At 41.8% G+C, this 24,710-nt stretch overlaps 1 protein-coding gene across 1 annotated transcript in view; it reads right to left on the bottom strand.

The window, feature by feature from the left end:
- Positions 1–24,710, bottom strand: part of STPG1 (sperm tail PG-rich repeat containing 1) — a 91,712-nt gene that overhangs the window by 6,584 nt on the left and 60,418 nt on the right. The window contains exons 6-8 of the mRNA XM_031962593.1: positions 21,403–21,520; positions 17,202–17,370; positions 1,959–2,149 (exon numbers count right to left, since the gene is read on the bottom strand). Coding sequence (XP_031818453.1) covers positions 1,959–2,149; positions 17,202–17,370; positions 21,403–21,520 — 478 coding nt within the window. The remainder of the gene's footprint in view (positions 1–1,958; positions 2,150–17,201; positions 17,371–21,402; positions 21,521–24,710) is intronic.

Raw genomic sequence — 24,710 nt, 5'->3', positions numbered from 1 at the left:
TACATAACCAAAACATTATTTTGCTGTACAAAAAGAATCAGACTCTGAATTATTGTACAATTAGCTTGTGAAGGAAATCAAAAATGCAGGTGTGCATAAATATAGGGATTGGGAATTTAATGTAATGGTTTTTAGTCATCTCCCAGAGTTCTTTTTCTGGGTATAGCTAGCTCAGTTCATTACTGCTCCGTTAGAAATGATTTGGTTGATCTCGTTGCTGAGGATGGCCTGATCCATCAGAACTGGTCATCATCTAGTATTGTTGTTGAAGTATATAATGATCTCCTGGTCCTGCTCATTTCACTCAGCATCAGTTCGTGTAAGTCTCTCCAGGCCTTTCTGAAATCATCCTGTTGGTCATTTCTTACAGAACAGTAATATTCCATAATTTTCATATATGGTGGTATGGTGTTTTCCTGCAAGTGGCACCTGCATTGTCATGAACCTGTCATTCACTCCTTTTGGAAGGCATGTGAGCTTGTTTACTAGATTAATTTTGACTGCAAAACCTACCCCAGCTTCACAACACTCCCTTTCACTGCAGCCACTGAAGAAAAACATGTATCCATTTATACTTTGCAAACCTTAACATTCTAAATGCTAGCTGTTCACATTTGATTTGTGGTCAGAAAGACCTGACTTCTCAGCTACTCAGTAGCTATGTGATCTTTGTTTCTCACCTATAACATGGGGGAAATCATAGTCCCTCCCTCACAAGGGTGGTAGTGAAGAATGAATAAAATAAGAGACAAAAAGTGATTGCAAACTGTAAGGTACAATAGAAATGTGAGCCCCAACTTCTTAAACTTTGAGCCTCAGTTTTTCCAGCTATCAAATGGAAACAATAAGAGAATCTACCTCACTTGTTTGCTCCAAGGATGATGTGAGGGAATATATGTAAGTAAATACTTTCCAAATCTTAGAGCATTATGTAAATGCAAACTTTTAGTAGTTGCATCATAGCCCTAGTTTTACAGGGGCAGAATCTCAGGCAAACAGAATGCATTGGTCAATGTCACACAGCTTGACGGGTCCAGAAGGAGCTTTGCTTGAATGCTGCTCTCATGATAGATTCTGCCTTGGCCAACTATACCAGTATCAGGAAACATGGATTAAGGACCTACTAAACACAGAGTATTTTTCTAGATGCTAGGGAACATGCTGAATTTTGATAAGAAATAGTCCTTCATTCAAAGGGCTTGGTCTAAAAGGAGGATAAGGGACATGCCCAGGGAAGGATAATATAAAGTATTACATGATAAGCACATTAAAGAAAACAAAGCAAAGTCCTCTGGGAAATCAAAGGAGGATTATCCTTATTGACAAGGGAAACATTGCAGGGCAGGCTTCCTGAACAACAGAGCACAATAGTTGGGCTTTAAAGGGTAGGCAGGACATCCCCTGACAGAGAGACAATGGAAGTAGAACATGGGTTGAGACACATTTTGTTTTTAAACATGGTCAATGTGAGAATTCATCTTGTTTTACTGTATATTTTTGTGACCCTGGTTTTGTTTTTCTTGCTTTCTCAATGGGGAAGGGGAGAAGTGGGAGAGAGGGGAAAAATATTGTTTTTGGGGGGCAAGATAGATAAGATCAGGGAATTCAACAAGTTCATGTAAAGATGAGGGAAGGCATCCCAAAGGCAAGGAAGTGAGAAAAGCCAGGTGCAAAGGGCATCCAGCTTGGCTGGAGCTTAGCTAAGCAGAGAGAAGCAGATCAGAAAGCTGACACCACCAAATGACAGTTTTCCTTTGACCACGGCAGCTCTTTCCCCCATAGAAGCTAGAAGCTTTCCCCCATAGAGAGCTAGAAGGGCCGCCATGTACATCTACTGAAGGATGCCCAGCAATGAACACATGGCTCTTCTACCGATATGGTTGAAAAGTTAGAATGGTCAACAGTCCTCAATTATTCTGTTTTGAAACAACTAAAAGCAACATTCACAATCATCTTACTTGGGCCTGGAAAACCACCCTGGTGTGTGTCATATGTCCACCGATTGGTGCTAGACACAAATGTGGCACTGGATATGTAATGCTTGCAGGGGCCTCTGTAGTTCACAATATCATATTGACCAGGACCTGGAACAGGAGGCTTTGGAAGAGGAGGCAGTGGGAATGCAGAGAAGGTCAGGGCGCATCTTTTCCTGTGGAATGACAAATGTGAACATTTCATTAAAATCTGTGGTCACTATGGAGAGTGTAAGACAATACACTGTGGGGTAGGGAGAACTCAGGGATGAAATCCTGGGTTCCAGTCTTGCTCCTACCATTTATAAGCTGGATTGGGTCAACAAAGGTAAGTCACTTCTCCTCTCTAGGTCTTGATTCCTTATGTAAAAGTGAAGAAGATCTACTTATTTCACAACACTAATGAAATGTGTATAAATTGCTCCAGAGAAAAATAAAAGCTCCTTATTCATGACAGCTACTGCTATGAAGGCCCCACTAAATGCAGAGCCTTGGATAATACAAGGAGAAATGTGGTGCAGTTCTTGTCTTCAGCTTATAGTCTAGGAATAGATAAAATTTAGAGTAAGAGATGCCTATATATATATATATATATACATATATATACATACATATATATAATAGCTTTTTATTTTTCCAAATACATGCAAAGATAGTTTTCAATTTCACCTTTGCAAAATCTTGTGTTCCAATTTTTTTTTTCCTTCCCTTCCCTCTTCCCTCATCCCCAAGACAGCAAGCAATCCAATACAGGTTAAATATATTTTCATATTCATCATGCCATGTAAGAAAAATCAGATGAAAAGGGAAAAAAGAAAACACAAGAAAAAAAACCCAGCAAATAAATAGCAACAAAAAGGCAAAAATACTATGCTTTGATCCACATTCAGTCTCCAGTGTTCTCTCTCTGGATGTGGATGCACTTTCCATTAGAAGTCTATTGGAATTGTGTTGAATCACTTCATTGTTGAAAAGAGCCAAGTCCATCACAGTTGATCATCACATAATGTTGTTGTTGCTGTGTGCAATGTTCTCTTGGTTCTACTCACTTTACTTAGCATCAGTTCATCTAAGTCTTTCCAGGCTTTTCTGAAATTAGCCTGCTCGTTATTTCTTATAGAACAATAATATTCCATAACATTTATTTACCATAATTTATCTAGCCATTCTCCAACTGATGGGCATCCACTCAGTTTCCAGTTCCTTGCCACTACAAAAAGAGCTGCTATAGACATTTTTATATGTGTGGGCCCTTTCCCCTTTTTTATAATCTCTTTGGAATACAGACCCAGAAGAGACACTGCTGGATCAAAGGGTATACATAGTTTGATAGCCCTTTGGGCATAGTTCTAAATTGCAGGAAATGTCTTTTTTCAAAACCCTTCTTAACCTAGTTCCTTCCTCCCTTCCCTGTCTTCTTACACCTTTATTACCCCACAAAGTCTGCAATCCAATGACACTGGTCTCCTGGCTCTTCCATGAACAAAACACTTCATCACTTGGCCCTGGGCCTTGAAAGGCTTTCCCTCTTCTGCTCTAACTATTGACCTCCCCAGTTTCCTTTAAGTGTCAGCTAAAATTCTACCTTTTACAGGAAGCTTTCCTCAATTCTTCCTCATTCCAGTGTCTTCTCTCTGTTATTATTTCCAATTCATCTTATTTATAGCTTGCTCTGAATGTATGTTTACATGTAGTCTCCCCCATTAGATTTTAAGCTCCCTGAGGGCAGGGATAGTCTGTTGCCTCTTTTTGTATCTCCAGTGCTTAGCACAGAACCTGGCACATAGTAGGCACATAAGGAATTTGAATTTTACCCTAGACAATAGGGAATCATTGAAATTTATTGAACTGGGAAGCAACCTTAACAGTAAAATGTTTTAGGACAAATTATTGTGGTAGGATGCTAGAATGGATCTAAGGGAGAAATATTGGAGGCTGATAGATTTATTAATACTCTCTATTGTCCATAGAGTTTGGGGCTTATTCATTTGGGCCAGATTCCAGGGGTCCCACCCTTACTTAAACTCACTTCAAGCCACAGTAAGATTTCTCATCAATCTTGCTTTCATGCCGAGGAAGCCAAGTCTTTCCAGTCTCGGTTTTGGATCCACCCAGTAGTCCAGCCCTTAACTCCTGTTTTCATAATCCACTTGCCTAGACTCCAAAAGATCTACAGATCGACAAATCTTTTCTTATACTAACCTTTCTTTTTCCAAGGCAGATAACCTCATACCCCCAAACTATGAAAGTATATAGGAAGTTGCAGCTAGAAGAGTCCTTAAATAACCAAATGTTAAAACACAGAATGCTAGAGCTGAAAAGGGTTGTAAGGCACCATCTTGCCCAACACCTTCATTTTATAGATTTTTTTTTAAACAAAATATCTACCATTTTTCTTCCCCATCTTTGCCTCCCAGAATTCTGGGGCTCCATGGGCTGATTTACTCAGACATCTCCCTCACACAGACAGTTTGACAAACAAATTTCTTTAACAAGCCACATTATATATCAAAAAAAAAAAAAAACCCCAAAAAACTCATTTTATACTGGGGGGATTGCTTCCACCTGAAGCAAACAGAGACTCTTATTTAAAAGATGTTTTGAAGTTTATGTTGATTCTGAATTTAACTACAATCAAATTAAAAGGGCATTTCCATATACAGAGTAAAAAAGAAAAAAGAGAATAAAGAATTAGGTATAAAACTGAAGAATTTTTCTTTTTAATTATATATAATATATATATATATATAATTTCTTTTAAATTATATTAAAATACAGTCAAAACTGTGGCTTTCCAAGCTACCCTACTTTTCTGTGCTTCTTCCTGGCCTTCCTCATGTTTTCTTTTCATTTAAAAAATTATTCTTAAACAACTCCCTTCTTTCTTTTTGCTTCTTTCTCTCCTATTCTATTCTCTCTTCATTTTATTCCATTAGGGTGGGGGCTGGAGTGTAGAGAGGACTTGTTTTAAATATATATGCATGTGTGTGTGTGTGTGTGTGTGTGTGTGTGTGTGTGTGTGTGTTTAAGTAAAATTAATTCCCATGCTGGCCACAAGCACGGGCACCCTCACATCCATACACCCTTGTTTATGAACAGGAAGAGGGTTACCACATAAAGACACAGAAAACAAATCTGAGAACCCCTTTGCCCATTTCTCCATAGCTGTTGATGTCTGAGCTCACTATAGGGGACATTCAAAGCAAGCTGGTTCTGAAAACCACCTTCGGTCAAAGCAGGTGTCCACAGTGTGGGTGAGTCACACACAGCATCAAGCTCCCTGAGCCTGCCCTCGCTGGATGCTACACCACCGGGACTTCAGAAAAGGCGGATCCACCCAGAATGGGGATGGGCAGAGAAAAGCCAAAGAAAAGCCAGGAAAAGTTCAGGCTCCTCTGTTGGGGAACTACCCGTGCTGAGCAAGCAAGAGCACATGCATCTGGAACCAGAGACCCTGGATTCAGATCTCAGCTCCGATGTTCTCTCCATATGACACACTGAATAAAGCACTTTGCTGACCTGTGCCTCAGTGAGTCAAGATGAACTCAAGAGGGCCTCCCTAGCTCCAAAGGCACGAGCCTTTGATGGGCAGTAGAGACAAGTTAGACCCTGGGGCCCCAGATAATTCTATCCTTGAGTCAGGGTGTGATTTCCCCAAAGTTCCCTAGTAAGGACGGAACAAGAGCATGGACCAGGACCTCTGGGCCAAAGATCAATCACCTTGATCCGGGTGGTATCCCATGCCCTGCCAGTTAACAGGTCAGAAGTGGCCTCTCAAGGCCAGGCTGGGCCTGACCTTTGAACGGAGTTCCAAATGCTCTCTGAATTGCATCATGGGATTTGGAAATAGAAGCTTCTTACACCCATTTTATAGAGCAAGAAATTGAGAACCAAAGGAAAGCAAATACTGGTACCAGAAACACAGGGTAACAATTCAAACTGAGCCTGGAGCTGGGAAACACCCAGGATCACATCCAACACTGCTCTATGACAACAGGCCAGGCCGTAGGGCTTTCTGAATCTTGATTTCACCATCTGTAAAATGGGTGTAATATCTCTCTATTAAGCCTTACTTGTAGGATTGTTGTAAGGATCACATGAGGAAGTGCTAAAGGCAGGTCAGCTGTTATATTATTGTCCAAGGTCATATAGTAAGAAAAACTCAAATCTCAGGATTGCCAGATCATACAGGCCTGGATCAGGCTTTCAGTCAATCTCTTACATTCTTAATTGGCTGCAAGGATAGGTGATGTCTCTATCACTAATTTAGGATCTAGGAGAGCCAGAATGTCAGAGCTAGGAGGGCCTTTAGAACCCAGAATGTCAGAGCTGGGAGGGCCTTTAGAAGCCAGGAGGTCAGAGCCAGGAGGGCCTTTAGAACCCAGAATGTCAGAGCTGGGAGGGCCTTTAGAAGCCAGGAGGTCAGAGCCAGGAGGGCCCTTAGAACCCAGAATGTCAGAGCTGGGAGGGCCTTTAGAAGCCAGGAGGTCAGAGCTGGGAGGGCCCTTAGAATAAGAATGTCAAAGTGTCAGAACTGGGTGAAGTTAGGACATGGATTGTCGAGGTTGGGAGGGCTTTTAGAACACAAAAGGTCAGAGTGAGAAGGAACCTAAATTCCTTACTTTACAAAAGAGGAATCTGAGATTTGGAGAAGAAGAGGGTTTTATCCAAGATGAGTATCTCCCATGATTTGCTGGGCTGGCTGGGAAGCACCTATTCAAGAGGAAAATGTGCCTGAGGAGCCCAAATTCCCCTCCTTGCCCTTCCCCTTGGTCTGTCCCAGAGCAGAGCCCAAAGGGAGGGTATGGAGTTCTCTTGACTTCTCTTTAATCCCGGCCTGCTCCTGTCTTGACTTGTGGCTCCCTCCCTCCCCCCTCCACTGGCCATTCTGGGCTGTCCTGGGAAGTTGCTGTGTCTGCAACCTGCTCTGTCTTGAAACTGGATGGCTAGATGTTCCTGAAGGGCCATGGGTGAGGTCCTGGTGTGCAGACCCCCCAGCCTGGGACTCCTCCCCACAGATCCGCTCTCATCACTTGGTGGAAGAGGCCATCTAAGGGCTTGGGACAGGGAGCTGCCCTCGGTCAGCAGAAATCTGGGGCTCAGCCTGGCCCTCTCACTTAGCAGCTGCCTGATGGTGGGCCAGCCACAGCGGGCTTTAGTTCCCTCCACAGCAGCTTGGGAATAATAAGCCTAGAACTACTGACTGGCCAGTGTTTTGTGAGGAATACGGCCCCAAAGGCCTCTATATCTGTCAGTTATTCATACTATTAGTGTTGTGAGGAGGGAGTGTACCTGCTGCTCTCTAACCTGCTCTCCCCCAGCCAGGGTTACTCTGTGGATGTTGTTATTGAACTCAATTTAACCACCATTCCACTGCCTCCTCTGATCTTTCTCTTTGTGTATTTGAAGAGCCATCAATCAACCCATGAGCCTTTATTAAGGGCATACTACGTGCCTGGCATAAAACAAAAAAGGAACCGGTTCCCAAACTCAGGGAGCAGATCCAGTGCGCCCCACTTACTCTGTCAGATCCAGTGGCTTCCTATTTGCTCCAGGATAAGAGGTAAATATAGCTGTTTAGCTTCTGAAATCGTACACAACCCAGCCCTGTTTTTTTCTTTTAGGCAATCAGGGCTAAGTGACTTGCCCATTGCCACAGGGTACTCCTGTCTCCTGTGCCACCCAGCTGCCGCTCCCATTCTGTCTTACCATCATCCTGGACATTCAAAGACCAAGATGCATCCAAGGCCACCTCTGGTGAGTTAGATCTGGCCACTGGACCAGATGGCCCTGGAGGGCAAGGTCACCTTGCACAACCCTCTCTCTCTTCAATCCAAATGGCTCACATGTCTTGGTATCATCTCCCTGATGTCATGGTCCCCTTGGAGAACAGAGGACAGCCACAACAACAATGATCTAACCAAATTCTTCCTGTTCTTCACTTGGGAGGTCACCTCCCATCTCCATGCCTTTGCATTGGCTGTCCCTCATGCCTAGAATGCACTCCTTCCTTGCCTCTGCCAGCACTTAGCACAATTCCTGATAGACACAAATAAGTGTTTATTTTCTGTGACTAACTGACCTCTTAGAATCCCTTTCTTTCTTTAAGACCCAGCACCCTTATCACACGATACCCCAGCTACTAGTGCCCTTCTTCCCTCCCAAATGACCTTGTATTTTACTCTGGTATTATATTGATTGTTGTTCAATTGTGCCCAGCTCTTCATGACACCATTTGGAATTTTCTTGGCGAAGACACTGGAATAGTTCACCATTCCTTCTCATTTTACAGGTGAGGAAACTGAGGCAAATAGGCTTAAATGGCTAGGAAGTGTCTGAGGCTAGCTTTGAACTCATGAAGATGTGTTCCTGATTCCAGGCCCTGCACTCTATGCACTTGATGCCCTCTAGTCACCCATACGATATTTGTACAATTCACTTTATGTGCATGTTGTATGTACTGATGGGAGGAAAGGTAAGGGAACAAGCATTATTTAAATGTCTACTGGATGGCAGGCAGTCTGCTAAACTTGACAAATATCTCATTTGAACTTACTTATTTGTACATACCATTATTACCTCCATTTTACAGATTAGGAAACTGAGGTAGACAGAAGTGACTCATCTGACGTTACCTACTAGTTAAGTGTTTGAGATGGGATTTGAACAGAGTTGTATCCTCTGCTTGTTAGTAGAAAATGTTAAAGTTAGATTAGATCAGAGAGGATAAACATACTGCCTGCCCATAGGCCAAATGGAATCTACAACTCTCCAGGGTGCAGCCCAAACCAGATTATACTTCCTGATTTTAATATGTTGATGTACTAATAAAAATTATATATATATATGTATATATGTATGTAAATATATATGTATATATAGTGGTTCTCTAAGTCAGTGTGTGGCTGGCAGAGATCGCTGTGCACTAGTTACTGATTCCCATTTCTCTTGGAGTTTGACAACCCTGGGCTGGGTAATAGCATGCTCAATATAGGCTGAGGCTTCACTAAATATTTCTTAAACGCCTTCTGTGTACAGAAATTAGAATCAGGTGAACTCCAGGTTCAGATCTCACCTCTGACACTTCCTAACTTTGGGATTTTGGGTCAGAACCATATTCATCTTTAAAACCATGGACAGGATGATGAGCAGAGTGTCTCGCCAATGGGGTTCCTGGGAAGCCCCCCCCCCCCCCCGGTTAATGTGGTCTAAGTTAACCTTAGCGCAGGTTTAACCTTTAATAACTCAGACTCTGAGTTTGCCCTGGACATAAGGAACTTCCCAGAGCTCTCTAGGGGCCACTCTCCACAAATGCAAAGACCCCAAAATGAGACTTTCTCAATCCTCAAAGAATTTCTATTCTCCTGGGAAATGTTGTGGAAAGCTTCTCCAGCAAAATGGATAAAGTGTTGGACTTGGTATCAAAAAGACTTTGGATTCAAATTCTGCCTTTGGCTTTGTGGTGCAGTGGATAGACCACCAGGTAGGGAATCTCTGAGATTCAGCTCTGAGTTCTAATCCAATCTCTGAAACTTCCTAGCTGTGTGACTCTGGGAAAGTCACTTCATCCTGCTTGCCTCAGTTTCCTCATCTATAAAATGAGCTGGAGAAGGAAATGGCAAATACTCCAGTATCTTTACCTGGAAAATCCAAATGGAGTCACAAAGAGTCTAACAGAACCCAACAATAGCAACAAGCCTCATGTAACCATGAAGTGACTTAACCTTTCTGAACCTTATTTTTTTTTAATCTGCAAGATGGGGACAATAACAGAAATAATAAGAATAACTTTCAGCAGGCATCTTTATGTACCAATCACTGGGTAAGCACTTTTACAAATATACCTCATCTGATTCTCATAACAAACCAGAGAGGTAAGTGCTATTATTAAACAGCTATTACCTGTCAAAGGCCAGATGTGGGCTCAGATTTTCCTGGCTCCCTGGAGAGGCACAGATCTGAGCCATTTCAATACCCGACTCCCCTCAAATGCCTTCAAGGCATTTCTCAATTGCACCAGTTTTTTTCTTTGTGGGGAAGGGAGTGAGTCATTAGCCTCCCCTTTGCCCACTCTGATATCTCCAGGTGTTTCCTTCCTCTGTGCTCTTCCCCACACATGGAAGGCCTTTCCCCAGTCCCATGTCTCTCCAACCTGGCTCCAGTGCTATCTCCTCCAGGAGGAATTCCTTCATCCCTCTCCCCCAACTGGAAAAAGTGTTTCATTCCCTGGGCCTTAGTTCGGTTGTGTATCCCTTACACATGCAGTATATTTCATATCATGTTCTGTCCTACACTAGACCATAATCCTCCTGAGATCTGGCCCCCTGGCAACATGGCTTAGGTAGGAGAGGGCTAAACTTCTGAAGTCAGGAAGCTCTGAGTTCCAACCCAGCCTCAACTACTTCCCAATTGGGCAAGTCATTTAATTACTCTCAGCCTTGGTTTCCTCATCTGTAAAATGGGGATAATAACAGTCCTTACCTCCCAGAATTGTTCTGAGGATCAACTAATTGTAAGCACTCAGCACAGTAAATGTTAGCTATCATCTTCTTTATCATTAGGTTTCTCCTGGTACCTATTTGCATGTTGCTCTGCATCCTGGGTCACAGAATCCCAAAGCTGGAAGAGACCTTGAGGACTTAATGATCTCCAGCTTCTCTTCCAGTTCTTAAATCTGTGTTCCTCCAAGCTGAGGTGTATAGGGGGCTTTAATGATTGCAAAGTTCTCAACAATATGGAATGCTCCAAAAATCTTAAGAGTCATTTTAAGCATCAATGAAAACTGCACCAAGAATTTTGAGACCCTCTGTATTATTTCTTCTGAATTTCTGAATGATGCTCTAAGGGAAGTACTTCATATAACTATTTGTAAAGGGTCTTAGCACAGTCCCTGGTACTATATAAAATTATTAGTATGATTAATATTGCTGCTGTTAGTAGTGGTGCTTGATCTCTCCCTCACAGATACAGATTAAAACACTTCCACATCTTTTCATTCTGTAATCCTCATCCACATTTCCCCATAAATCCTTTTCTGAGATTCTATTCAAGACCCTGGTGACCTTTCCTTGGATCTGCCAGCCTCTGAAGCTACTGAGCCATCAGGAGGACGTTTCTTGGTTCTCATCTGTGCACATGACTGGCCCAAGGACAACAGAGAGGACTGTGCCTATATTTTTTTATTAAAACTTTTTCTTTTCAAAACAAATGCATGGATAATTTTGCAGCATTTGACCCTTGCAAAACCTTGTGTTCCAAATTTTCCCCTCATTTCTCTCACCCTCTCCCCTACTTAATCCAATATATGTTAAACATGTTAAAATCTATATTAAATCCAATATATGTATAACATTTATATAGATTGTATCTATATTAAGCACAGGGAGAAGGACTAATGCTATGATTTCATTGATTTAGGAAAATCCCAGATGAGGAATAATACTAATTATTGGTATTAGAACTCCCTCTGAGACTTGAAGAGAGAGATTAAGTAATTTGTCCAGGGTCACACAACTAGTGTGTCAGAAGATTTAAAACAGGACTACCTGGCTGAGAGGCCATTACCCATCTCCCAGGCTTTGCTGCAAAGAGTATAGTATTTTTCCTAAGCATCACTCGTGTAAGAAGGAAAGATATAAGAATACACCTCTAACCTTGTCAAAGGATGGAAAGGACTTTAGAACATAGAATGGAAGAGCCAGAAGGGAACCTGGAACACAGGGACTTTAGAACACAGAATTTTAAAACCAGAATGGGCTTTAGTATACAGGAGGTTGGGACCAGAAGAATGCTAGAACCTAGAACGTCAGGGCTAGAAGGGCTCTTGGAAAGTAAATTACTATCACAAAATGCCAAAGCCAGGAGGACCTTAGAGCCCTGGATGTGGAAATAGAGAAGGTCAGAACTGGAAACAGCCATATGAAGGACTGCCTCTGAAGCACTCAGAGTCTACAAGTGTTTCTCATTCAGCATCAAGGAAGCATGTTGGCAGTTTTATAAGAACAGACCTGATGAAAACCAGAGAGGTCCCTGAGTTCTTGGTAACTGGGAATTTTATGAGCCTCATCATTTATTTATAAAAGTCACTCCTGGCCCTGCCCTCTGTGTTTCTGAAAGAGCAGGGCAGAAAGGACAAGGAGGAAGAAGGGGGAATTTCTATTAAAGGGCCAGCCTTCTCCCACGAGAAGAATTAATAATGTTTGTGCCTTTAAATCTGGGCTGTTTGCAAATCAGGGAAGGATAATGAATGTCTCCCAGAGCTCAGCAGGTCAGCCTAGGAAGGCATCAGAGACCCTCCGGACACTCCCAGGAACAGATTGAAATCGACAGCAGGGGGTCCCCATCATTTGAGAAGAATAAAGGAACAGCCTGCTCAATCATTAAAGGGCAGCCAGTTGCCTCTGGGATGGAATTCGATGTGTGTTTGACAGGGCAACAGGTGACAGATTGGAGGGGGGGGGGGGTCGAAGCCTCCCATATCTAATCGATAATCCCAGTGGAAACTTAGGTGGGTCTGGTTTAATTGCCCAGGTTGGACCTCAGCCAATAAATGCTTTAAGACACTTTCAACAGCTGTTGTTAACCAACATGTCTGTGCAGAGACAGGCACATGGAACTCTAGGAAACAGACACAGGATTGGAAGTCCTAGGCGTTCCTCCTCCTTTTTTGGGCAGGGGTAGGGAGTCAGGATCTCCCGAAACTTTGACCCTAACTAACCCTGGCTCTCTGAATCATCAGAAAGAGAGATAATGAAGAGAAATCAGAGCTCATAATCAAGGCTTTTTTTTGTAAGACATTCTGGAGACCCATAAGCCCTCTTGGCTTCTGAATCAGCAAAGGATGATGGTTACAAAATCTGTCAGCACTCTGGAAAGAGGATTAGATTGGGCCGGGGCTTGGGGATCCAAATCCTTCCTCCACTCCTTACTAGCTAAGTGACCACCAGGAGGAGACTTGATTGAATACCTTGTCATCCCTCAAATACTCTTCTTCCTACATGTCTTTGCACAGACCATAGACTTCTCTCCCTCTTTATTTCTGCTTTTAAGTGCAATCCAATTCAACAAGAATTTATTAAATGTTGTGCTGGCCAGGAACTGTACTAGATATGGAGGATGCAACAACAACAAAATAGAAATGGAAAAATCCAACCAAATCCCGGTCTCCTTTAAAAGGATCGGCTAGGTGCCACTTGCTACTGAAGTCTTTGGTGATGGAGACAGTATTTAGTAGTTTTCCCATTCTAATTCCCCTCCCCTCACCCATTATCTTGTATTTACTTAGATATGCACATTTCCCACCCAGACTCCCAAGTAGAAAGATAAGGCCCTTTAGGTTCCAGGTTTTTTGCCATCACAAAAAAGACCTGCTCTGAATATTTTTTGGTACAAAAAGGTCTTTTTCCTCTTTGTTTGATCTCTTAAGAGTATATTCCTGCTTAGCAGTCCTATGGGTGAGTCCAAGTGCATAGGTGGACTGTTCAGTTACTTTTTGTATATAATTCTAAATTGCTTTCCAAAGTTATTAGACCCATTAATGGCTCTACCAACAATGAACCTGTTTTCCTGCATCCCCTCCCACATTTGTTATTTTCTTTATTTTTGGGGTCATCTTTGCCAATCTGATGGGTGTGAGGAGGAAACTAACACTAATTACTAATGATTTGCAATGATTTTCCTGATTTTTTTCATGATGGCCTAAATTTGTTCCCTTAAGAGCTGTCTGTCAATTGAAGAATAGCTAAATAAATGTGAAATATGAATGTGACATCGTATTCCTATTCTATAAAAAATGGATTTTAGCAAGTCTGAGGTACCACCTCACACTTCTCAGATTGGCTAAGATCACAAGAAAAGATAATGACAAATGTTGGATGGGATGTGGGAAAACTTGTTGGTAAAGTTGTGAACTGACCCAACCATTCTGGAGCACAATCTGGAACTATGTCCGATAAAATTGTGCATACCTGTTGATCCCTCAGTGCCAATACTAGATCTGTATCCCCAAAAAAATCATAAGGGAGAGAAAAAGATCCACGTGTACAAAAATGTTTGCAAAAGTTCTTTCTGTGATGGCAAGGAATTGGAAAATGAGTAGATGCCTATCAATTGGGGAATGCCTGCATAAATTATGATATATGAAAGTGATGAAATATTATTGTTCTATTAAAAATGATGAACAAGCTGATTTTAGAAAGGCCTGGAAGGCTTTACATGAACTGATGCTGAGTGAAAAAAGCAGAACTAGGAATACACTATACACAGTAACAGCAGGATTGTACAGTGATGAACTATAAAACACTTGGTTCTTCTCAATGGTTTAATGATCAAGGAAATCCCAATAGGCTTTGGATAGGAAATGCCATCTGCATGCAAGGAGAGTAAAATGGAGACTGAATATAAAAAACACTTTTTTTCTCTTTTTCTTCTGTTTTTTTTCCTCATGTGGTTTTTTGTTTTTATTCTGATTTTTCTCTCCCAACATGATTCATAAGGAAATGTGTTGGGTTTTTTTTTTATCACTTTTTATTGACAGTACATATGCATGGGGTAATTTTTACAACATTGTCTCTTGCACTCATTTCTGTTCTGACTTTTCTCTTCCCTCCCTCTACCTCCTCCCCTAGATGGCAAGCAGTCTTATACATGTTAAATATGTTAAATATACATGTTAAACAAATAGTATAACCTAGATACAATATATGTGTGCAGATCCATACAGTTCTCTTGTTGCATAAGAAAAACTGGATTCAAAAGGTAAAAATAACCTGTGAAGAAAAACAAAAATGTAAGTAATCCACATTCATTTCCCAGTGTTCCTTCTCTGGGTGTAGCTGGTTCTGTCCGTCATTGATTAATTGGAACTGAATTGGACCTTCTCTTTGTCGAAGAAATCCACTTCCATCAGAATATATCCTCATACAGTATTGTTGTTGAAGTATATAATGATCTCCTGGTTCTGCTCAAGGAAATGTGTTTTTAAAAATCAATGTAACAAAATAAAAATAAAAAATGAATGTGCATGTATAACAAAAAAATAAATTAAAAAGTTTTAGGAAAATTATTCTGAGTAACTTGTACATAGTTGAGATTCATATTTTTGACCACAATCTCCTCTTACTGGTCAACAATGTATATGGAAATGTTCATTTTTAAAAAATGTTTATTAAGGTCAGAATTTTTTCAAAGGAGGATTCAAACCAGTTCCAATTGTTCAGTGATGAAGAGAGCCATCTGCACCCAGAGAGAGGACTGTGGGAACTGAGTGTGGTTTACAACATAGCATTACCACTCTTTTTTGTTGTTGTTTGGTTGAATTTTATTTTCTTTATTTTCTTTCTCATTTTTTCTGTTTGAGTTGATTTTTCTTGTGCAGCAAGATTAGTGTATAAATATGTATGCATATATTGGATTTAACATATATTTCTATCATGTTTAACATATATTGGACTATTTGCCATCGAGACAAGGGGGTGAGGGAAGGGAAGAAAATTGGAAAACAAGGTTTTGCAGGGGTTAACATTGAAAAATTACCCATGCAGATGTTTTGAAAATAAAAAACTTTGACAAAAAAAAAAATACTCTTTGTTATATGAGATGGCTCTCTGGAAGGGAGAAAAAGGAAAGTACTAGGGAAAATTAAATGTATAAAAAGAAAAGACAAAAACTTTTTTTAAAAGTTAAAGTAATATGAAAACAAAATATATCAATAATAATTTAAAATTTAAAAACAACAATAACAACCTAGGTTCCAACATCCCTTGCTACATTTAGTTAAAATTTATACACTCCAAACTCTAGCCAAATTAGATTATTCATTGCTCCAGGCCCATCTTATTCTGCCCTCTCTGTTCACACTGTCTCTCAGTCTTAGCCTGGGCTACCCACCACAATATCAGCCTCTTCCAGCTGAGATGATCCCCTTTCCAATATACTCGGCAAGACATTGGTCAGCCTTAGCTTGAAGATTTCCAATCAGCCCATCACACCTCCAAGCCATCCATTGCACTTCAGGACAACTCAATTCTTAGGAAAAAGCCTCTGGGGCTTGCACAGAAGAACTTGTTGGGAAACGGGGAGAACTAGGATTTCCTTGGACCTCCTCTGAGAAGCTGGTTTAGTGCCAGGTCCAATGACAAATTAGTGATAGTAGAACTCAGGCGGGGATGTGAGTTCAAATCCTGACTCCATCTGCATGATCTTCAGCTCAACACAGTCTAGAGATGCAACCTTTCATGCCTGATTTGCAGGAATTCATCACATAATTGAAAAATAACTGAACAAATGGCTACTGTTGGACTAGATGACTTCTATAGTCCATCCCAGCTTTTCCATCCCATGGCAAGTGATGATACCCTACCCTGGGAGTAGTATGGAGGAACTACCGAGGAGACTGTGTAGAATCACAGGATTTCAAGGCATTTCCAAGATCCTTGAGGGTAGATGCTCTATTTGGCAAGACAGGCAACCAACAAATCTCCACACTGGAGGCCCCCCCAGCTTCTGTCTTCTCACCCCATCCTCGGGGACAACAAAAGCAGACAAAGAAAAAAAAAAAAAGAGAGAGTTGCAAAGGCCCCAGTGATAATCAACCTTTTCTTGTAGCAGGAGAGCCCAACCTGGAGTCTTTGGCCCCCAAAGCAACTGTGGATTTCAGAAATTCTGGGAACTTGGATGGAAAAAAAAATAGCCTCTTTATTTTCATTATCCTGTAAATAAAAATTAGCCTGTCCTTCAATTATTGAAAACCACTATTCTTTTTTTTTTTTTTTAATTTAATAGCCTTTTATTTACAGGATATATACATGGGTAACTTTACAGCATTAACAATTGCCAAACCTCTTGTTCCAATTTTTCACCTCTTATCCCCCCCACCCCCTCCCCTAAATGGCAGGATGACCAGTAGATGTTAAATATATTAAAATATAACTTAGATATCAATGTAATGGTTTTTTCATCTCCCAGAGTTCTTTTTCTGGGTATAGCTAGTTCAGTTCATTACTGCTCCATTAGAAATGATTTGTGAAAACCACTATTCTAAGGAGGAGCTCTGAGTTGTCCCCAGACAGTCCACGGGGGCCAGGATGGAACAAAGGTTAAGGGTCCTGTCTCAGGTCCCTTCTTGAAGGTGGGTGCAGGTGTCTCCCCCTCCCTCCGCACCTAGTACTTCTCAGGATAGAAGGCTGCCCTTATCCAACCTCCTCATCTGTGAATAAAACTTCAACTCACCGGATAGGGGTCTTCTTTGGGGAGGCTTTGACAGGTGACTCAGGATTGTAGGAGCCAGGCCCAGGGCCAGAAGAATTTATCTTCATTTCTCGAAGAGTTTTTGATTTGAAACCACACCTCAGAAGTTTAGGGGTCTCCTTCACCAGAGACTCATTGATCTCATAATGTCCTAAGAAGGAAAAGAATCTGTAGTTAAATGAGAAAGAGGTGGAGAGGTTTGTGGCTGAGAATTGTGGCTCTAACAACATCAGGTAACAAAGCTGATGTTATAAAGAACCACCCCTGCTCCAAAGAGAAAGGGCCATTTGGAAAAAACAAAGGATGATAAGATATGCCAGTTTGGAGGGCCCTTAGAACCCAGGATGTCAAAGCTGGGAGGACCCTTAGAACCCAAAATGTTAGAGCTGGGAGGGCCCTTAGAGCCTAGGATGTCAGAGCTGGAAGGGCCCTTAGAACCCAGGAGGTCAGAGCTGGAAGGGCCCTTAGAACCCAGGACGTCAGAGCTGGGAGGGCCCTTAGAACCCAGGACGTCAGAGCTGGGAGGGTCCTTAGAACCCAGGAGGTCAGAGCTGGGAGGGCCCTTAGAACCCAGGAGGTCAGAGCTGGGAGAGCCCTTAGAACCCGGGAGGTCAGAGCTGGGAGGGACCAAAACTCAGAAATACTCTAGATCATAGAATATCAGAGTTTTAAGGCAGCTTCAGTTACCATCTCTTCCTCCCATTTCAAATATTTGGAGCCTGGAGTCCTGGGTCACACAGACCAAAGACTGACCTGGGTGTCCTCACTGTTAACCTGGGTACTCCTCATCATATCATAATTGGCAAGCAGTCTTGTTCTTAGGAAACCAGACTATAGCAGACCTTAGCATCTCTGTATATTGCATTGGGGTCAGACCAAAGTTGGTTTTTGTTTTTCTTTGTTTTTCCTGAGGCAGTTGGGGTTAAGTGACTTGTCCAGGGTCCCACAGCTAGGAAGTGTTAAGTGTCTGAGACCAGATTTGAACTCGGGTCCTCCTGACTTCAGGGCTGGTGCTCTACCCACTGCACCCCCTCGCTGCCTCCAGACCAAAGTTTTTGAAACCTTTTTAGGCCCCTACTAGCTGCAATGATAGATCCTTCAAGTTTCTCCTTTCCTCATCTATAAAATGGGGAGAATAATATTGCCTCAGAGTTATTGGGGAAAACCTTTTACAAACTGTTAAGTGCTTTTTATTATTCAACTTTGAGAAAGAAAACCGAAACCAGAGAGTTGAGCTGACTGGAAAGCTAGGAAACGCTGGGTTTGCATAGACTACCTTGTGGAGGTAGGATGGTTGCCCTGGCAAACACACCAGAACCTCAAAAGAAGAGAATAATCAGGGTTTGAGAATGATTGAGAGTTCCATAGGTCTTGCCCCCCTCCCTTGCCCCCTAATTGGGAAGGCCAATGACGGACAGCCAAGCCCGGGCTGCTTAGATCACCCAAGCGCGGCAGGGCCTGGGAGGACAAGGGCCCAGTGGGACAGTCGGCTTCCAGTCTCTCCTCCACATCTGTTGGGCCCACAGGGGATGGAGAGGAAGCGTCCGCAATTAACCCTTCCAGAAAATGGGGATGATTTTCCCCACGAGCCCCAGGCTTTACCCATAGCTGGTTGTATGACCCATTCAACTGCTCCAAACTGCTGAGACCAGGTCTTGAAGCTGGAGTCCCACACTTTGGTCTCTGGGACCTCGGAACCAACAAAGGCCCCGCAGCTGGTAGCAGGCGGAAGGCAGACATTTTTGCTCACTGAATTCTGTCTCAAACATTGTCTTTCCGGCCTTATTACACCAACACGAGATTATGAATACCACCCATTTCATGAATTTAAAAGCACTAAACATGGCAATTATTATTACTGTAAACACACTACGGATGTTCCATTCCAACTTAACTTCTCACGATTCCCCAATCCTGTCCGGCTTTTTCCCCACTCAGGGTATTTACCTACTATCAGAAATCCAGAGCTAGTCCCCCCTCTCCCCATTATACAGATGAAGAAACTAAAGTCCAGAAGAGTTCAATGATCTGCCCAAGATCACACAGATAGGAAGGACTCAATTTGAAAGCAGGCCCCTCCAACTCTAGCAGGGGATCTTTCCATTCTATGTGCCTGGCATATAGGAGGTACTTAAATGCTTTCTTCCTTCCTCTGTTCCTGCTTCCTCCCTTCTTCCCCTTCCTTCCTTCCTTCCTTCATGACTCCTTTGGGGAAAACATTCTATCCCTCCTCACCTTTGTCTGCTGAAATTCTTCCCTTCTTTCCTGGCCAAACTCAAGGCCGCTTCTTCCAAGAAGCCTTCCTTGCTCATCTCTTCCTTCACTCTCCTTACAGCCTAAAGGCCCATCTTCTTCATCATGGTTGTCTGGCTCACACCTTCACTCTTCACATCCTACTTAACATTATCCTTACTTATATATGTGCCTAATATTCCCTTTTAGGTTATAACCTATAACCTATAACCTTCTCGAGGGCCAGGAAGGGAAAGCAACGTAGTACAGCAGAGAAAGATTTACAATCTGCGGGCCTGAGTATGAATCTGGCACCTGTGCTGCACCTCAGTTACTTCACCTACATAAGGAGGCTGGAAGAGATTGTGCATAGAGTTCCTCTCAGCACTACTTCTGGTCCTTCCGTTCTAAATCTCTGAATTATTATTTTAAATTCTGCATCCTTAGAACCAGGCATACAGTAGGTGATTAATAATTTTTTACAGAAGCAATCTGAATTCCTTTCCAAAAACAAAAGAGACTCTGGTTCTAAGGCCAGGAGAGAGCAATTTTTCCTCTTCCAATTTATTTTGAAAATTTATCCAATATTTGCTAAGATTTGACATGCTCCATAATTCCATCTGTGGCCAGGAAAAATCCCACTGCCTGAAAGATCCTCCTTCTCTTCCCCAATAAAGCTCAGGCACGGGAGGCTGCCCGGACACCATATGGATGTGGGGGGGGAGTAAGGCAGAGAGGGGGCCAGGAGAGTTGGGGTGACAGCCTGGCTCTGCCACTATTATCTGGTGTGGGTGCCTCCTCCCACTCCTCCCCACCCCTCCTTCCTGTAGCTCCCTCCGCTATAAAATAAAGACCTGAGGTCAGAAAACCCCAAACTGAATCCAGGTTCTGCTGTTTACTCCTCCTGTGGGGCAGATCTCACTCCCTTCACCTGTAACATGGATGGCAGACCCGAGTATCTACAAGGTTCTTTCCATCTCTACATTCACCATCCTTGAGACCTGCCAGCCCTTCTTCAGAGATCTATGGGTCAAACTACAATTGAAAACATTTTGTAACTATGGAGTTCCATAGACTTACTAGTCATTATTATTCAGCAAATCACATGAGAGATGGAATGATATGGAGGCCAGAAGGCTGGCCTACAAGACAGAAAGATCAGGATTCAAGTGCTGCCTCTGAAACTTCCTGGCTTGTGGCCCCCGGCACATCTGCCTTTTCAGTGTCCCCAGTTATTTACCAGCTGTGTGATCCTAGGCAAATCACTCCTGTCTGCCTCTTTTTCCTCAATTGTAAAATGGGTATACTAACAAGTAACTCTAATACAGAGTTGTTATGAGCATCACATAAGATAATATTTGTAAAGCATCTGGTATGTGGTAGAGACTTAATGCTTCCTTTCCGCCTTTCTTTCTCTTCCTCCTGTCCTCCTTCCTTTCTTTTCCTCTCTCCTCTCTCCCTTTCTCACTTCCATCCTTCTTTCCCTAAATTCCTTCCTCTCCCTCTACTCCCTTCCCTTCCTCCCTTCTCTCCCTTCTCCTTTTCTCCTTTCCTTTCTTCCTTCTTTTCTTCTTCCTTTCCTCCCTCCCTCCCTTCCTTCCTTTTCTTTCTTTCTTCCTTCCTTTCTTCCCTTCCTTTCTTTTTTCATCCTTCTTCCTTTTCTCCCTCCCTTCTTTCTTTTTTTCTTCTCTCCCTCTTTCCCTCCCTCCCTTCCTTTCCTCCTTCCTTTTTTCCTTTCTTCCTTCTTTCCAAGGTGGTTCCCTAAGACCTTAATTACAAAGCAGTTGCTGATCTGTGTTGGAGGAAGGAGTTTCTACACCAAGTTTCTCACCTTGCCACAAATCACAGGTCCATGCAATAGTAATAAGAAAAATAATGAAAATGGAGCCTTTGAAAGTCCTACACTATATAATGTATCCTATATTTCAGTGTGAGTCTCCCCGTCACTTACCTGGGGAAGGCACCAGTATTTGTCTAGTAGGTGAAAACCCCCTTGGGGTGTTTGACAAAAACCCAGGCTGAGGAGGAATACACAAATTGCTCCGTTCCTTGCAGAAAAATTCTGTGATCTGTTCGGGAGAGGTGGGAGAGGTGGGAGAGGAGAGAACAATCTCAATTTCTTCAATAAATATTTACTCAATATCTACTATGTCGTAGGTCCTACAAAATTAGACCTAGATCCTGTTCTCTGAGAGCTTGCCTTCTTGAAGGGGAGATGATAGGCTTATACAAACACGCTCATACAAAATGGAATACTCATGAAATAGGTGGAAACACCAATCCCTATATTTATGCACACCTGCATTTTTGATTTCCTTCACAAGCTAATTGTACAATATTTCAGAGTCTGATTCTTTTTCTACAGCAAAATAACGTTTTGGTCATGTATACTTATTGTGTATCTAATTTATATTTTAATATATTTAACATCTACTGGTCATCCTGCCATCTAGGGGAGGGGGGGGGGGGGGTAAGAGGTGAAAAATTGGAACAAGAGGTTTGGCAATTGTTAATGCTGTAAAGTTACCCATGTATATATCCTGTAAATAAAAGGCTATTAAATTAAAAAAAATAAAAAAATAAAAAAGAATTTTTAAAAACCTGATTAAAAAAAAAATGAAATAGGTGGAAACAAGGTCATGTGCTCATAGAATTAGAGCTGGAAATCAATCACCTTGTTTTATAGAGGTAAACCAAGTCCTCATAGGATCATAGATTTAGTTAGAGCTGAAAGCAATCTTAGAGACCATTTAATCCTCAGTTCCTAAATTATGGGCCATCCCATATGGGGTCTCATAATTAAATGTGAGGAGCATGAAATTAGGATTTATTAGAAGTAAATATTTTATATACCTATATACCCAAGATCTTCTAAAAATTTCTCATGAGTGGAAAACATTTAAATATCAAAATCCAATCTCTTTTCCTCCATTTAACACATAAGTAGAATGATGTGAGGCCGGGGGAGAGGAGGACGGAGGTTGAAGTGATTTGTCAACATCATATTTGAGCTAGAATTTAAATCCATGTTTTACGATTCCAAAGTCACTGTCTGCTGCACTATGTATAATGAGAGTTTAAAAGGGGAAAGATGTTTAATTCCAATTGGAGGATTACCAGGAAGTTTCTCTGAACAGACTGATTTGACCTGAACCTTGTAGAAACTCAACAAGCAGAGATGGAAAGAGGGCATACTAGGCATAGGGAAGAGTACAGCAAAGTTACGGAGATGGAAATAGGTACGAGTGTTTGAAATTCCAATTTGGCCAGAATGTAGGGCATGTAAGGAAGAGAAATTTGAGCTAAGATGGGAGGGAAAAGTTCAAGCCAAGGTGGGAAGAACAGACGGAGGCCAGAATGTAGAGGGCCCCAAATGCCAGACAAGGGCTCTCACACACTAACCACATAGCCAGGGTAGGGAGGATTGGGCTCAACGATACGTAGTTAATCAGTTTCATTGGTTGACCTGACCCAAATAGTAACTGATGGATGGGTATCAACCCGGAGGGAGCACGGGAATCGACAGCCCAATGATCTTGGCCCTGGGGTGGTTCAACATGTTTATCAGTGACTCAGAGGAAGGCATGGATGGTATGCTTATCACCCTTTGAAGTCAACTCAAAATTGAAAGTGATAGAGAGCATAGAATACTACAGAATTAGGATCAAGAAAGCTATTGGCAAACTAGAATGTGCACCATATATACTAAGATGAATAATAAAAATATTAATAAATAAAATGCTAAAAATACTGAATAAAATATGAATAATGCTAAATAAAATACGACTACTACTAAATAATCATCCTAAGTAAAATAATAAAAATACTAATAAAAATAAATGTCAATTTCTAGCAGCTTAGGGTTCAAAAAATCAACTTTAGAATTGCAGGGCAGCTAGATGGCACAGTGGATAGAGCACCAGCCCTGAAGTCAAGAGGATCTGAGTTCAAATTTGCTCTCAGACACTTAACACTTCCTAGCTGTGTGACTCTGGGCAAGTCACTTAACCCCAATTGCCTCAGGGAAAAAAAAAAGAATGAAAGAAAAAGAAAAGAAAAAAAAAAAAGAAAGAATTACAGGGTAAGGGAAGCTAGATAGCAATAGTCTAAATAAAAAGGCCTAATATTTTAGTGAAATGGGTTGAAGTCCTACATTAGAGAAGGAAAGGGCAAACCTCTCCAGTATATTTGCCAAGAAAGCCTTAAATAGGTCATGAAATGTTGGGACATGATTGAACAACTCAGAATCAACAAAGCCTAAACAAGTCTCTTTGCCTGCTTCAGTCGCAATTTCTTCATCTGCAAAATAAATATAATCTTTATATTATGCATCTTATTGGGTTGTGGTAAAGAAAATCCTTTGCTTTCCCCTTCTCAAAAACTTTGAACATTCTCCATTGCTTCTTGGATAAAATGCCAACTCTTTAGGCTAGCATTTAAGGCCTTGCCCAGATCCAACCTATCTTTCTCAGCTTTATTTCTTTATGGGTCCTAAGTAAACTGGCTCATTAACCATCCTCCATGTCATCCCATCCTCTATACTTGGAACGCCACTTATTTTAAACTTTCCTCTTCTTTCTACACCCAGCTTAGATACTTCCTTTTCTGTGAATCCAGCTCAGATTCTTCCAAATGAAAATTCTTTCTCTCTGCCATTAACTGTCCCAGGCCACTTTGTCCAAATCCCCTGTTTACTCCCATCCCATTCTATCTTGCCTCATTCTAATTTCTAGTGTAGCACCCCCACTTCATCCCCAGCAGACGATAATTTTTAAAGGACACGAGATCTGTTGCTTTTCATCTTCTTAATCTCCCTTCATGCCTACTTTATACTGGCATCTGAAATTTCCCAGACCTCTCGTTTTTGTTTGTTTGGTTTAGTTCAGTTCTAAGCAGACACAGGAAATTTTTAGCCAGACATGGACAATCTGGTATCCGGGATTCCCCGCTCAGAACATCTCTACTTCTACTACCTGTCCCTTGGATGAGTTCTGGGGAATTGCCTAAATCACAAAGAGGTTAAGGGATTGCCCAGAATCACATAGCTAGGAACTATAAGTTTAGGGATTTGAATTTATGCTTCCCTGACTCCAAGGACAGTAGGCTATTCACCGTGACAAGACGCCATACCACAGTTGTTATCCTGGGTGGAAGTGGACATCTGCTTGTCAGAGTGGATTGGACTTGAGAGTCCAGAAGAACTGAATTCAAATACAGCCTCATACACTTCCTAGTTGTGTCTTAGATCACTTAACCTTT

The sequence above is a fragment of the Sarcophilus harrisii genome, chromosome 3, assembly GCF_902635505.1.
Source record: "Sarcophilus harrisii chromosome 3, mSarHar1.11, whole genome shotgun sequence".
Taxonomy (NCBI): domain Eukaryota; kingdom Metazoa; phylum Chordata; class Mammalia; order Dasyuromorphia; family Dasyuridae; genus Sarcophilus; species Sarcophilus harrisii.
Note: the sequence above shows the minus strand (reverse complement) of the source record. Positions and strands in the feature narration are given on the sequence as shown.